Here is a 16,729-nt window from a genome sequence, read left to right on the forward strand (position 1 = left end):
ATAAAGGAATTTTGAAACCTTCCACTCAAGTTATCTGCCGGGAGCTATCACATGTTAAGGGATGTCTGCCATTACCTTCAGTTGTTGGGCTCCCGTGCCTTACGCCGTACACAAAGTAGACCGGAGCGGTGAAGATGAAGCGCCCGGCTTTTATAGCAACTCAGAGGGGAAAGTTCCAGAACTCTCTTGAGCTAGGCAGAATGCCTGTACAGAGACGAATTTTAATTGGTTAGAGAAATATACACACAAATTCCTGATTCGTTAATAACTTAAGGAAGGCGGAATCCGTAGAAGTGCTGATAAGCTTAGCACATTAAAAGACAATCTACAAACACTTAAGGTTCCCAAACGTTGAAAATTGAAAATGACCTTAAAGGCTAATTGTCCGTAATCCCGCCAGAGGGCGCACTTAGGCGTTAGTAGAGAGATCTGAAGGTTAAAGATCCACGTAACTTGTGATACATAGTTTAATTCACAGCACAAATGGCGCAGTTCAACGGGACGGAGAAGGTGTAATAATAATAATAATAATAATAATAATAATAATAATAATAATAATAATAATAATAATAATAATAATAATAATAATAATAATATTTCGAGAAGTGAGGTTCAACTTGATAAAGACGGGGTTACGGAAAAATATATAATGGACAGAAATGGATTTAGACAACGTATTAAAAATTCTGTGGTTTTCACTAGTCTGGAGGGGCACACTGTGAGACGAGGGAAATCTTACCCAAAAGAAGTAGGAGAGCGAATGAAAATGAAGGCAGGAAAGGCTAAGATTGTCAAAGGTACTTCAAAGATGGTCGAAATATCGTATAGCCTTAGCAACCATGTGTGGACATCTTGGTATGCCACTAGAAATTGAGAACTTCAAAGCGCGTAGCTCATTAGCGGCCTGGCCGCAGTGTGAGGTTCACAGCAGGCTTTGCTTTGTCAGTTTCATTTGTTTGTGTTTGTTATGGTTAATTTTATTCGTCGTTACGGTATAATCAAAGCGCTAATAATATCATAGCTCATTTTCAGCAGCGTGTAATCTGCACTCGTGTGGAAAGCATTCATATGACGTATCAAATGTACCACATCGATCATATATCCTGTTTTAATTGCAACATGATACCTGAGCTGGACTAGCTCTCCGCTAACTGTAGCTGTTCGCCTCTTTCTGCTCAATAACAGGATGTTCCCTCATTCCTTATACCGGTATGTTGTTCACAATTCCCGTCGCGTCACTATTCTTCAAATGCCACCAGCCAGCGTATTCGTGATGTCCTCTCTCCCGTCCGTCACGCGGGTTCTGTTCGCGCGACTGGGAGGTTGAGTTTTCAGGACGAAACCAAGCTTCCCCTTGTTACTTCGGCTGCGTGATCTTTCTTCTCAATCTCGATTAATCACCTGCCTCACTGATGGCGAGGATTCATCATCTTCGATCACTGAGCTCGTTGTGGTTAACGTCCACAATCACATTTCCTCCCCACGGAAGCTGCTTAGACAGTATCACCCTGGTGGTCATCCCAACTCCACTGGCGTTCTCATAAATGTTTCTTGTGATGTTTAAGTGCAGGGAGATGCAAGTCGAGGTCAGCCACTGATTCGCAATCTTGATCAGCACAGGGAGTGGTACGTACTCGTCTGAAGGGTCAAGTCACTAGTCAGATGGAACGACTTATTAAGAACTCTGTTCTGAATACTCAACATTAAGCGATATTGGTGTGTTATCAGACGCAGAGTGGATTTCGGCCTATAAGTAGCAACGGCTGGTCCGTGGTCCGACAGCTCTGCACTCCGACCGTAACACCGAGCAAAGGAGTGGTGACCACTAGCTCTGCGCCTCTGTAGTCTGGAGGCAGAGAGAGGAATGTTTTTCCGTTGTCTTCCATTCTCCTGCACTAAGGCGAATGCCGGGACAGTTCCTAGTATAGGCTACGGCCGCCAACTCTCTCCCCTCCGCCTGCAGGGGAGGAATGAAAACATTTAGCAGCAGTAGAAGTGTTAATGTGAGCGAGGATACAGAGAATGTTTCGAAAGCCCGCAGTGTTCTCTGATGATGCAGCAGTTGTTGTCACCGCGGACACCACTGCTGATAGCCACCCAATACAGACACTCTGCCATCCTACGCAGCGGACACCGCGGACACCGCTGCTGATAGCCACCCAATACAGACACACTGCTACCCTAAGCAGCGGACACCGCGGACACCGCTGCTGATAGCCACCCAATTCAGACACACTGCCACCCTAGGCAGCGGACACCGCGGACACCGCTGCTGATAGCCACCCAATACAGACACACTGCCACCCTAGGCAGGGGTCACCGCGGACACCGCTGCTGATAGCCACCGAATACAGACACACTGCCACCCTAGGCAGCGGACACCGCGGACACCGCAGCTGATAGCCACCCAATACAGACACACTGCCTCCCTACGCAGCGGTCACCGCGGACACCGCTGCTGATAGCCACCCAATACAGACACACTGCCACCCTAGGCAGCGGACACCGCGGACACCGCAGCTGAGAGCCACCCAATACAGACACATTGCCACCCTAGGCGGGGGTCACCGCGGACACCGCTGCTGATAGCCACCCAATACAGACACACTGCCACCCTAGGCAGCGGTCACCGCGGGCACCGCTGCTGATAGCCACCCAATACAGACACACTACCATCCTAGGCAGCGGACACCGCGGAAACCGCAGCTGAGAGCCACCCAATACAGACACACTGCCACCCTAGGCAGCGGTCACCGCGGACACCGCAGCTGAGAGCCACCCAATACAGACACACTGCCTCCCTAGGCAGCGGGCAGCACGGACACCGCAGCTGAGAGCCACCCAATACAGACACACTGCCACCCTAGGCAGCGGTCACCGCGGACACCGCAGCTGAGAGCCACCAAATACAGACACACTGCCACCCTAGGCAGCGGGCAGCACGGACACCGCAGCTGAGAGCCACCCAATACAGACACATTGCCACCCTAGGCAGCGGACACCGCGGACACCGCAGCTGAGAGCCACCAAATACAGACACACTGCCACCCTAGGCAGCGGGCAGCACGGACACCGCAGCTGAGAGCCACCCAATACAGACACACTGCCACCCTAGGCAGCGGTCACCGCGGACACCGCAGCTGAGAGCCACCAAATACAGACACACTGCCACCCTAGGCAGCGGGCAGCACGGACACCGCAGCTGAGAGCCACCCAATACAGACACACTGCCACCCTAGGCAGCGGGCAGCACGGATGTAGAGACAACGGAAACCTTAGCTGACTCCTGCCATTGCTTCCACTTACTTGTGCCAGGCTGCTCACTTTCATCTACCCTATCCGACCTCCTTTGTTGTTTTCCGATCCTGACGGTATTAGAGCATCCGAGGCCTAGCGAGTCTCACGCCCTTCATGGCCCTTGTCTTACTTTGGCTGATACCTTCAAGTATCGGACTACTTCCATTTTCTCTCTCTGCTTAGCGTTAATAGAGGATGGTTGCCCAGTTGTACTTCACGACCAGCACCTTAGACTTGGTGTGACATGGCGGGAGAGTTAGATTGCATCGTGGTCAAACATTTTTGGAAAGGCTTTAAAGAAGGAAGAACGTAACTACGTACCACGACATTAACATGACATAGTAATGCTATACATTTTACGCTTTTTGAAGTCGCCGAGGTGCTGGATGTTTGCCCCGTAGGAGTTCCTATACGTGCCAGCATTAAGACAGATGGAACCTGCAAAGTTGAGCTCTACCCAGCTCTTCTGCTCATGTGAGGAACAACAATCCGAAAGTCACGACCACCGCAAACACTACAAGCCCTTGAAGACAATAGCAACGTTCTGGAAACATAAAAAAATGTGACAAAATTAGTTTACGAATGTGAAATAAAACACATTACTCACTGAAAGGTACCTGGCTGACTTAGGAAAGAAGACACTGCCTGCCAGTTGGGAACTGGAATCCAACACTGTTGTTCTCCATGCAGGAGTATGCCGAGACTGCGATGAACGAGTTACTAGGTTGGTACGGCTACAAGCTGTTTCTTTATAGCACGCTGTTTCGTGTTGCAGGAGTACGCCGAGACTGCGATGAACGAGTTACTGGGTTGGTATGGGTACGACAAGCTGGACAGCAGGGACACTCAGGGACTTAATCTGCATCACTTCGCTCAGCGTTCGCCGTCCGACGGTGAGTCGTCAGACGCTGGCGGCAGCAGCCCTGGGCGTCACGACGGTGGAACTGGCACCGGGTCTTCGCAAGGCAGCCCACCCCTCAGTGGTAAGTAGTTTGAACATGGATCTGTATAGACAAGGTTGCTACTGTCCTCGGAGGTACTACCAGATGTTTAAGAATGGCAGGAGGACTGGTATCCACCTCCATAGCTAAAGGGGTAGCGTGCCTCAGAAAGTCCCGGGTTCGATTGCCAGCCAGGAGGGGCTCGGGGCTGGGTGTGTGTGTTGTTTTTACCATCTTCATACATAGGCACTGCAACCGGCCACGCGGCATGTGAACAAACACATCAATTGCAAGTTCTGCGCACTCCATCAGCGGCACAATAAGTTACATCAGTGAATTCCTTCCTGTTCAACTATTTCTAGTACCGGCTAATAGCTGATTATTTTTTGAAGAACGGTTGTAGGTGTTATTAAAAATTGAATAGCATATCCCAGTGAGAGCGCAAGTGGTGCGGCGGGAAGCCATTAATGCGCCCCATGCGGACAGTATGGACGCGAGCGGCACTACTGTACCATATTGCGCGTGTGGTGGTGTTATTTTAACACTGATCACAGGAAAAAATGGAATGGGTGCGACACTTTGAAGGTACCGGCTAAACCAAGACAAAGGCCACAAAGGGCATTATAACGAAAGACTCCCTAGGCCCCGTCGGAGTCGACCAAGGCTCATCGGATAGAATAGATGAAAATGAGGAGCCTGCAACGAGTAAATGGAAGCAATGCCAGGATTTAGCTAAAGGCCCTGTGGTCGCCAACCGACGCTCCCTGGGGTCCGCTTTTACTCGCGATAGGGGAAGTAGGCTCCATGCTGGACGTGAGTCCGTGTGCAAGGTGCTTTTGTTTTGGTTTCCATGGGATGAAGTTAGGGAGAAAATGCCTGGTGACAGCGAGTGTAGGCAGATTCAGACGCCGTGTAGTGTTACCTCGCACAGGAAGACGAGCTATATATACCCGCAGGCTGCTTGCAGTGTTTTATGTGCCTGCACACGGTAGCAGAGGCCATCAATCCCTTGTCCTTTTCGATGTCCCCCTTTCACTTCCGTCTCTTACTGTGACCTCCTCATGAGACAGTTGGGGCCCGATGTTCTTTTCCGACCCCGATGGGGCCTAAGGAGTCTTTGTCTTTCATTTTTCCAAGTATCGGATCCCTAGAAGACAGTTCCAACTGTTTGAAGTGAAGATTGAGACACAGTTCTATTTCCATGTTAGAACTCATGGAACTCTTTGTTTCGCTAAGGAATGAGCAGGCCGCACTCCTGTGTGTTACGTACGAATAGTTATCAGAAAATTGTTGAACCAGAGGAATAGAATGCTAAAGTTATCTAACTCCTCTGCTACTTCCCGCCAATATTCACATAGGTTCTTTTACTCGGGTTGGAGCAGTAATCCCAATTATCGGACAGGAGTGGCAGCAGAAGAGGCAAAGCATACCACAACAAACAATGGTCAATGTAATGTTATTGTTGATCAGTTTTATGAGCTTTTTAGGCATTCCTATACCGACTCTGTCATATTAGAACTCTAATGTTCTTCCTTCTTTCACGACCCCTTTGACCTTCCTTAGCATGACTGTCCAGTAGGTGCTCTTCATTAAACGTATGTCTCACTCGTTGGCTGAACGCTCAGCGTACTGGCCTGCGGTTCAGAGGGTCCTGGGTTCGATTCCCGACCGGGTCGTGGATTTTAACCTAAATTGGTTTACTCGAATGGCTGGGGGCTAGGTGTATGTGTTGTCTTCATCGTTATTTCATCCTCATAACGACGCGCAGGTCGCCTACGGAGGTCAAATAGAAAGACCTGCAACCTGGCGAGCCGAACCCGTCCTGGGATATCCCGGCACTAAAAACCATACGATATTTCATTTCATTGAACCCATCTCGAACAGACTTTGTGAATGGAAGTTCACCAGAACCATGTGCGTCACTCGTCTGTTATTGACATCAGTCAGGCCTGCGGATCTTTGCTCATCCTTCACGCTCGTGCAAACAGAGAGTCCTGATCTACGTAGTCAACGTTATTGACTTTAAATAGGTCAGATGAAGTGAAATTGCCCGGGTACTTTTCTGAGTATTTGCTTTTAGGATTTATATTACCTGTTAATACTATATGGCGAGTGATTTATTTATTGTGACGTTGATCGAACTGTTTTGTAGTTTTGGTGTTTAATTTTATATGATTTAGTTTCGCGGCAATTGTTGTCCTTGTTTCAGCAAGTATTGTATTGTTTAGGAAGCAATGTGTGACTTCAACACTAATCTCGGTCATTTTGTACTTTTTCGATCCCTGTGACGCCCATGCCGATCGAGGCTGAACTTTGAGTGTGTCACATATCATCTTAGCGACCCCGAAAAGTATGGATTCCACGCGAATATCGATCGTTTTCGATTATTTGTTGATGCCACACCCTCCGGATAGTATTAACAGGTTTGTAGCTTTACTGCTCCTTAACTGTGCGCAGTCACTGACACCTATCAGCTGCAAATGAAGCAAACCGGTCCGACAATAACTTTTCTTATGTACTAGTTTTCGATATGGTCAATAACAAAGGTATTTAAAGTGGAATTTCAGGCCTCTTCCCTAAACTACCATTTCCTACATCTTATTTATAGCCTAGACTATAGCGCATCATTCCCCGATTTAACATATTGATTTTAGCCATTTCCTGTGATGCCCGTGCAGAGAGACAGAAGACAGAAACGACGGAAAATTCAAAATTGTTAGTGTCGACACGAACGATACAAAAACACGATATATAGCATTCGCAGTACTCCAGCGCATTCGGGACTCGTTCTAACGTGTGAAAAATGTGTTGTACTTGAGCGAAGAATTACAAATCCTAGGGACTGTTATTACCAGGCTCTGTGTTCGAGACAACACAAACACCTCTGAACACCGGTCAAGGGACCATTAACACTATGAAGAATATTTTATTGTAATAAAATGTGAATACACAATGTATTTTAGTAAAGATTATCCCCATAATATGATTTTTAATTTTAAGGTTGATTTTTTAGTGCGAAGTCATGGACAGTCGTGAGATAGTAGAATGGAGCACGTGTCGGCACCTTTTCTAAAACCAGTCCTAGAGAGAAATGTAAAGAATCAGGCTGATACCCCGCGTGAGATGTGCCGAGGAAATTGGCTACACGGATCCGACCCTCCGTAACAGCAGGAACTTGCTTCTTAACCTTATGTCTTCATTCCTTCACAGGGCTTTTTGTGAATTTCCAACACTCTTCGTGAAAACTGTTGGCTGGAGAGTCAACTCTGGGTTTTTTTCTCTGTGTACACCAAACCAAACCAAACCCCATGGCAGTACAGCCCTTGAAGGGCCTTGGCCTACCAAGCGACCGCTGCTCAGCCCGAAGGCGTGCAGATTACGAGGTGTCGTGTGGTCAGCACGACGATTCCTCTCGGCCGTTATTCTTGACTTTCTAGACCGGTCTCTGTGTACACTCAACCACAAAAAAGAAAAGGAAAAGAAATGGACGACTAAGAAATATATAATTATATAAATTCTCTAGATGCGAGCGATGCTGCACAATATATTCGTACTGTTTCAAAGAAGGGCATCTTCTGCAATGGCTGACAGGAAGGAGTAGCCGGGTGAAGGAATAGGATAAAATTTCAATTGACTCCCCTCAGGGCATTAACAATAATATGATAGAGGTAAAGGCTTGTAGTGTTCAGAATCAGGTAATACTCGGTTGCTGTGGAGTGCGCAATCCAAACACCGCTCCCACATAAAACTCTGGTGTAATTGATGCTGACAATGATCAACAGTTTTACAGTATTTGCATGACTCAAATATGTGTTAATATTACGTAACCAGCACATCACTGTCTACTATGTGCGAGTTGCCGATTAACAACCGTTCGTGTCTGCCTGACTGTAGCATGTTGTTGGTGGGTCATCTGTCCATAGACTGGTTTAAAGCAGCTCTCTATGCCACCCTACACTGTGCTTATTCTACATCTGCTCTAATCCGCTTGGTCTACCCCCTACCGTTTTTACCATCTACACTTACCTCAGAAAGTAACTCTTCTCCTCTGACCCGTGGCTCTCGACTCTGGGGGTTCAATATTGGAAATCAAAACACTGCTTGAGAAAGCTACAAAATTACATTATAAATATTGCAACAATAACTTCAATAAATTATACACTCACCTATGCAGACTGCTTGTACATGAAGTCCATTCCTCTCTCTTTCATTGCAGCAAATTTGTCTATGACAGATTATTTAAAACCCTCCATATTCCTCACTAATTCCTTTTTAGTCGAGAGCGGGTATTTCGTCACTCATTGAACTCCTCCTCAACGTTGTCATCGGCACTGTTATGATGATTTTGTCATTTTATTATTTCACTAAGTTATTTTGGAGCGAAAATTGAAGATGTACAGCACCGTACACAGATCGAAAATCTACGCTCATATATAGAATTTAAGTTTATTTTGCTCAATAAAATGATAAACTTCACACACTTTCTTCAAGGTAACAAATGGGAACTGTCAGCATGAAACAAGTTCGGACGTTCCGTGGTCGAGAGAATAATTGTATTGCAAATTTCCTTGGCTGTCACATTCTTGGAGATGCATGTATCTGTTCGTGTTTTTTTACTGGCTGGATCATTGTATCATTCGCATTTGAAAGTGACACATTCAAAATTCAAAATGATAAATTTTATTTTCAATTTCGACTGGGTCTGCAACTGGCTGTATAAAATATCAATATGTGTCATTATTAACCACTCAACGTGGAGTGCCGTACACTGCACTGCACGCGCGTAGCAGCTTCTCATTTGTGCTTCCATCTAGCGAGTGAGATATCTGCATACCGCCACCGTCTCGATTTTCCTATCACAGTGTCGAGACGGCAGTGCGGCAGACGAAACATCGATCTTTCATTTGATACGTATATCTATCGAGTTTGTATCGATTACATATGATGTATCAAGACCGACTCCAATCCTCAGACCTTAATGCAACTCTCGATCGTTCAAAGATGGAGATTCGAGTAGCCGGAATTGTTGGAAATGTGGGTTTGTTGTTATCGTATGTAGTCGTTGTAATTTGACGACAAATGTTAGTTTCTAAGTAGAATATAAGTGTGCGAGTGTATTTATATGAGTCAGTGGACACACAGGATCTGTAATTATACACAGTAATGTGAGAAATGCTTGTTTTGAGCGTGTTTTTACCCATTAAAGAATGAGTGCACTAGGTGGACCAAGTTTTAGTCTAACTACAGCAATGCCTCTCATACAACGATTCTTAAGTTTCCTACGGAATAGAACATTGAGGGAGAAATGGATTAGGAATATACATCGTGATTATTTTGAAGTCCATGAGAAAACTGTAGCCTGCATACATCATGTTGAGAATAAGTCTGAGGTTAGGGAAACCATTTCTTTATTTCCAAACTATTCGTGTTCCTCGAAAAATATTAATTTAGATAGAATATAACTGATATTGTGTTATTCCGCCAGTGTCTATGTGCTTAAAAATGTCGAGTTATTTAGATGCAAGTGTATTTTACAGTAATCTGTGCTTTTCCTGCGGAAATATTTGGCTGGATCTTGGAGTATAACAAAACTTATATGTGTGACAGATGCAGCAATCTGTATACTGTTACACAGAAGAAATAGTGACTTGAGGGATTAGCTGGTTCGTAACCTAGGGTTTTACACTAACGACACCTTATGATCCATGCTCTGGTTATGTGTTATCAAGCAGACAGTGCCGAACTGAAGTTCGTCCATGTGGTTAAATATCAATGTTTAGTCAATAGAGTTTTTGCACTTAATATTCCTTAATGGGTTAATTAATTTCGTGTGGCTATTTCTAGCCGAGTGCAGCCCTTGTAAGGCAGACCCTCCGATGAGGGTGGGCGGCATCTACCATGTGTAGGTAACTGCGTGTTACTGTGGTGGAGGATAGTGTTATGTGTGGTGTGTGAGTTGCAGGGATGTTGGGGACAGCACAAACACCCAGCCCCCGGGCCATTGGAATTAACCAATGAAAGTTAAAATCCCCGACCCGGCCGGGAATCGAACGCGGGACCTTCTGAACCAAAGGCCAGTACGCTGACCATTCAGCCAACGAGTCAGACTCTTTAATGGGTAAAAACCTATTATATCTGTAGTGTCTGAACGTTTCATTACTAAGGTTATTATCGTTATGTGAAGTGCTGTTATGCCATACGCCAACATTATGTTAACATTACCAGGGCCGTTCACTGGGTTAACATAATCACTTCGGGTGTACTTGGGCTGAGTGCTTAAGGCGCTGGCCTTCTGACCCGAAGTTGGCAGATTCGATCTTGGCTCAGTCCGGTGGTATTTGAAGGTACTCAAGTACGTCAGCCTTGTGTCGGTACATTTACTGGCACGTAAAAGAACTACTGCAGGACTAAACATCGGCACTTCGACGTCTCCAAAAACCGTAAAAACTGTAGTTAGTGGGACGGGTGTAGGCCTACTTCCCCTTCATTGGGTGCTGAATTTAAGAAATTGTCCACCATTTCAAAACTAAGGTAACAAATTTCGTTTCACAGTTCTCATGAGAGCGAATAAATCGAGGAATATCGCACCTTAATTTATTTTTAAACATTCAAAATGATGTTAGAAATATCATTTAACAGTTTTATCATATATTTTCATGTATCCAGCGAAGTGAAATCTAAGAGAAAACGTTATTTGACGAATTGAAATTTCTAAATAATCAGCTTGTTGGTCTCTTTTCTTGTAAAACATATGTGATTCTAGTTGATTATATATGGTGCGTACTTGTTGGCGAAGCGTTTTCATACGTGTAAAAGTGATTTTCCCTATGATGTTACATTTATCATGTTGAATTACCGCTGTTTATATAATATGTACGCGATATTTTCGTGTTAGCCAATACCAGCAATCCGGCTACTTCGGCCGCCATGTTTTTTTTATATACGGTCTGAGGATTGGAGTCGGTCCTGGATGTATCGCGTCTGAAACACCAACAAGTCTGTTGTTGATATCATGGCAGCTAAACGTTTTCTTGTGATGGCGAGGAAAATTAACGATGTTTTACCGAATGATGATACGGAAAGTTTACTTTCGTTAAGCAAAGGCTAGGATATAGAATTTCAGAGTGAAAGTAGTGATCGTGACATTGATGTTGCTTTTGATACACGGGAAAATATCGGCCGTAATGCTATTGATGGTGGGTTTGTGTGGAAAGACATCCCCTTGCCTACCGTTCACCACATCCTCTTCTCCCCGCTCATCCCCCAAGCCACAAAATGACGCACATCTCTGGGAGTGCAGCCCCGGATATGCTCCAGTGTATTTACTACTGTGTGTTGGGAACAGTGCCACATCACAAGTTGCTTGGGCGCGTATTTTAAATGTGTTCCTGGCCAGGGGAATCAATAACTAGAACAATGTATAAGCACAGAGAATGGAGGTTCATTGCTCCAATGCTCTATGGGAGAAACCGCCACTGCCTCTCACCAATTCGATTCACTGTCTCTTCATTCGTGATTCGATCTATCCAACTCACCGTCATCATTCTGTAACACCACATTTCAAAAGTTTTTATTATCTTTATTTTTGAGCTAGTTATCGTCCATGTTTCACTTCCATACAGTGCCACGCTCCAGACGAAAGTCTTCAAAACACCTTTCCAATTCCTATATATATCAAATATCGAAGTGAGCAAATTTATTTTCTTAAGGAAGGGCTTCCTTACTTGTGTTAGTCTTCATTTTATCTCCTCCTTACTTCTGCCATCGTTAGTTATTTTACTACCCAAACAACAATGTTCATCTACTTCAATTTCCTAATCTGATCACCTGATTTCGTTCGACTTATTATTATTTTCATCTTGTATTTCTTACCCAAGACTCCGTCGATACCATTCAGCAATTTCTCTACACCTTCTGCGGTATCAGATAAAATAGAAATATCATCGGAAATCTCAGGGTTTTGATTTCCACTCCTTGGATTGTGATTCCCTTTCAAAACCCCTGTTTGATTTATTTTACGTTCTGAACATTGATCATGACGGGGGACAAATTCCAGCCTTGCCTCATTCCTTTCTGGATTGATGCTTCTTTTTTCAAAGCCCTGTATTCTTATCGCTGCAGATCGACTTTTATACAGATTGTAGATAATTCTTCATTCTCTGTATCTGATCTCGATCACCTCAAAGAGCTTGGTCCAATCGGCATTATCGAACGCCACGTACGTGTGCTTGTCCTCTAAGTCGGGATTGCTTTACGTGTTCTTTCATCTGGAGCCAAACTGACCTTCAACTATTCTTCTGTAAATAATACGTGATAAAATTCTGCAGGCGTGAGATACTAAACTAAATGTGTGGTAGTTTTCACACTGTCAGCACCGGCTTTCTTGGGAATAGCTATTACAACATTCTGCCGATAATCGGATGGCACTCTCCTGCCTCATAAATCTTGCACACTAAATTCAATTCTAGCTATCTTGTTCCTACTTAGATCTCTCAATGTTTCGTCAAATTCTGACCTCAAAATTGGGTCTCCATTTCATCAGCTGAAACAGCCCCTTCTTGTTCCAGAACCATATAATCAACGTTTTTACCTTGATACAACTGTTTGACATGTTGCTGTCATCTTTCTGCTTTGTCTTATTTCCCTAGAAGTGATTTTCCATCTGAGATCTTAATATTCATGCACCTAGTTTTGCTTTTTCCAAAGGTTTCCTTGATTTTCCTGTATACAAAATCTACCTTCCTTAGGACCATAGAACCTTCCACGTCCTTGCACTTCTCCTTCAGCCATTCTTCCTTAGCTGTCCTGAACTTTCTATCCACTTCATTCTTTAATTGCCTGTATTCATTTCTGTCCTCTTCTTCTTTTGCATACTTGTATTTTCGTCGTACATCAATCAGGTCGAGTATCTGCTGAGTTATCCATTCATTCTTAGTTGACCTTTCCTTTCATCCTAACATTTCTTCAGCAGCCCTAGATACCTCATTCTTCACAACTGTCCATTCTTTATCTATTTTGTTTCCTTCAGCATTTTTCATTTAGTTTTCGTGCAACATGTTCCTTGAAACAATCCCTCACACTCTTTTCTTTCAACTTGTCTAGATCTCATCTTCTTGTATTCCTTTCTTCGATTTCTTCAACTTCAGATGTAATTCATTGACAAGAATTTGTTGTCAGAGTCCACGTCTGCTCCTGGGAAAGTTTTTCAATCCAACACCTGGTTTCTGAAGCTCTGCCTAACCATAGAGAAGTCTATTTTATACCTTTCACTGTCTTCACGTCTCGTCCACGTATACAGCAATCGTTTCTGGTGTTTGAACCAAGTATTAGCAAGTACTATATTATTATCGGTGCAGAATCCTACCAGCCGACTTCCTCTTTCAAGCCTTTGCCCCAATCCATATTCTCCTACTGTATTACCTTCTCTTCCTTGGCCTACCACTACATTCCAGTCTCCCATCACAATTACATTCTCGTCACCTTTTATATATTGTGTTACATCTTCTATCTGCTGAACTAGTAGGCATATAGACCTGCACTATTGTGGTGGCAATTAGCTTGGTGTCCTTCTTGACAACAATAATCCTTTTACTATGCTGGTCTTAGTAGCTTACTCGCAGTCCTATTTTCTTTTTTATTATTAAGCCAAATCCTGCATTTGCCCTGTTTGATTTTGTGCTAATAATTCTGTAGTCGCTCTTCCTGCCTACGTACTTCACTTATACCAGTTATATATACCTTTTCGGATTTTCTAACCTACCACAACGATTCAGCATTCTGACATTCCACGCCCCGACTCACAGAATGTCAGTATCCATCTTCCAGATGATTGCCCCCTCTTGTGTAGTCCCCGCCCGGAGATCCGAATGGGGGACTATTTTACCTCCGGAATATTTTACCCTGGAGGAAGCCATCACGAATATATCATTCGTACAGAGAGAGTTGCGTGTCCTACCCTCCCGTTCGATGAACCATTCGTTAGCCTGGTCTCTCGGCAGATATCCTGTGGCGGTATAATTTAAAGGGGTTTAGTATAATAACTGCCAACTATGACATTTATTGCGCGTAGAATATAAAATATATCATTTAACAATGCGCCATAAACTGCCAGACAGCTTTTGTCTGTATTTTGTTTTTTGATGTATATTTACAATCTTGATTGGGCGACGAAGGGTAGGCTAATTTCTACGGCCTTTATTCCCTGACTCCGCCGTGCGATCGTCAACTGTCGATGTGCGTTGACTTGTGGACCCACTCTGTGAAGTGTGAGTTGGGAGCTGGTCATCTCCAAGATGGCTGTGTTTGGAGCGACGCTCTGTCTAGCCATTATGGCTAAACGAAATGATTACTTACCGCCCTAGTTAAGGGACTGAAGTGGCTGTGAAGCCTCTTACTTGGATTGTCTCTACTGTATGATAACGATACCTTATATTTACTCTTCAAGTAGGTAATTAGTACAGTGTAATTTAATTTTTTTAAACTAACAGTGTGTTGTCCTACTATTTAATAAAAGATTGGCTACAAGGATTATTAATAGACCTCTTCGTCTGTAAGTGTTGAAAACTTCATATTTTAAATATGCAAGAAACAATAATAAAGTAAATATTAAATATAGATCACCGGATCGCTTATTAAATCAGCTGTACCAATAAATCAATCAACACGCTACCATGACCGTATTGACACTAGACGTTTCCACACATTCAAATATGTCCGACTGCATTTTTGGTTACTGTATGCAACGCAAAGGTGATGCGTTATTAGTTCCTGTGGTATTGAGTGAAAATGTATCAAATTTTGAGTTCATCGGTTGAAATAATAAGTTACCTGAAGCAGTTTAAAAGTGTTCCCCTTCAAATTCCTGGGTGATATTCAGTACGTACTGCACCTGCCCCCTACGCTATGGGCTCTGGCGGTGTCGCTAACGGGTGTGGGCATCACACATAAAAATAACATTGCGCCTTAAAGGTAAGAAGAGGTGATTGTGGGGAATGAAACATATATACATGTGATAAACATGAATTGATTCTACATCGTTGTGGATTATTTTAAAATCTGATATTGAGGGATAAGACCGAGCACTCAATGCAAGCAAGTCTGAGTGACCCATATTCTCCTACAAATTATTTTCCCAATGGAATAACTGAACATGATATCATACAATCTGTACAAGGATCAAAGTTTGGTTCGGATCGAACCTTCACCTAAATACACGATTTCGGCTCACCAATGGGTAAGAACCATTGTCGACGCTGAACACAAATACAATCAAAATATGGAACACAAAAATAACACGTGAAATATAGGCTACGCATTTTATATACACAGAGCATGTGAAATGCACACTCTTTATCCCAATACAGTGAGATGGCTGTACACATGCCCAGGACCGAACTTGAGTCCACAATGTCTCTAGGGATACTGAAACCCTACTAGACATTTAAATATGCAAGATAAAATAATATTTACCGGGTCACTTATTAAATCAGCTGTACCAATAAATCAATCAACACGCTCGCACGAACAAAAACTCCAGTCAGACAAGATTCTCGTTACGGTCGAACCTCAAACAAAAAATACCGCACACGAGTCTTGCACAAAAAATACGGTTCTCCGCCAGCCACCCCTCGCACCGAGCGGGGCTTGGGACACCAAGCCGCTCGTTAAAAGAACCAAAAAATCGTCCTTTTAAAATACACATCACATTATCGCAACATATCGCTATTATCATGAGGTCATTTCTCATTCATCTCTCAAATTTAAACCTCTACATGTGCAAGTACAATCTGACAACAATATCTCACATCGTGAGTCCTTACTTCGAATCATCCTAACTTCGTAAACCACAAATCCGCACATGATTTCAAACACAGCTGGTCCGATGGTAATCAATTAAACACGTAAATCTGAGCATCAAGACACCAGATTGTATTATTATTATTATTATTATTATTATTTTTATTATTATTATTATTATTATTATTATTATTATTATTATTATTATTATTGTACCGGGAGGTACACCCAAATGCCGCGCATTTAAATTCAGCGCCTAAATGAACTCCTCTATTGGTAACACTGTGAAACTGAAATGATACCAACTTAGAACTTTACTCAGAAGATGTCACCACAAAAATATGATGTAATTATTTTATTGTGCAGTTTCCTAACCTGTGTGAATTTCTACTTGTTTTGTTTACCATTCATCAAGAAGTTTGGACATTCTCACATAGATGACACTACCGAAAGACTATGATCACGTACCCTGGTGCAAAGTGTAAGAAGTTTTAATTTAAAGAAGTTTTGTATTTCTAGGTTTTTGTAACGGAATGATGTTCATTTATTTTTTGGTTGGCAATATTTCCTTCTTATTTCCGCCAGTTTTGAATCCAGCCAATCCCTAATTTCTTTAATTCATTTTCAATCTATCACAGGCCTCTTCTTCGATTTTAAGTGTAACTTTGTAATTGTCCAATAAAATTGAGAGGGTG

General features: G+C 43.4%; 1 protein-coding gene across 1 annotated transcript in view; it reads left to right on the plus strand.

The window, feature by feature from the left end:
• Sobp (Sine oculis-binding protein) overlaps nucleotides 1-16,729 on the plus strand; it is a 719,331-nt gene that overhangs the window by 382,196 nt on the left and 320,406 nt on the right. The window contains exon 2 of the mRNA XM_067144694.2: nucleotides 4,073-4,280. Coding sequence (XP_067000795.2) covers nucleotides 4,073-4,280 — 208 coding nt within the window. The remainder of the gene's footprint in view (nucleotides 1-4,072; nucleotides 4,281-16,729) is intronic.

This window comes from Anabrus simplex, chromosome 3, assembly GCF_040414725.1.
Source record: "Anabrus simplex isolate iqAnaSimp1 chromosome 3, ASM4041472v1, whole genome shotgun sequence".
In the NCBI taxonomy this organism is placed as follows: domain Eukaryota; kingdom Metazoa; phylum Arthropoda; class Insecta; order Orthoptera; family Tettigoniidae; genus Anabrus; species Anabrus simplex.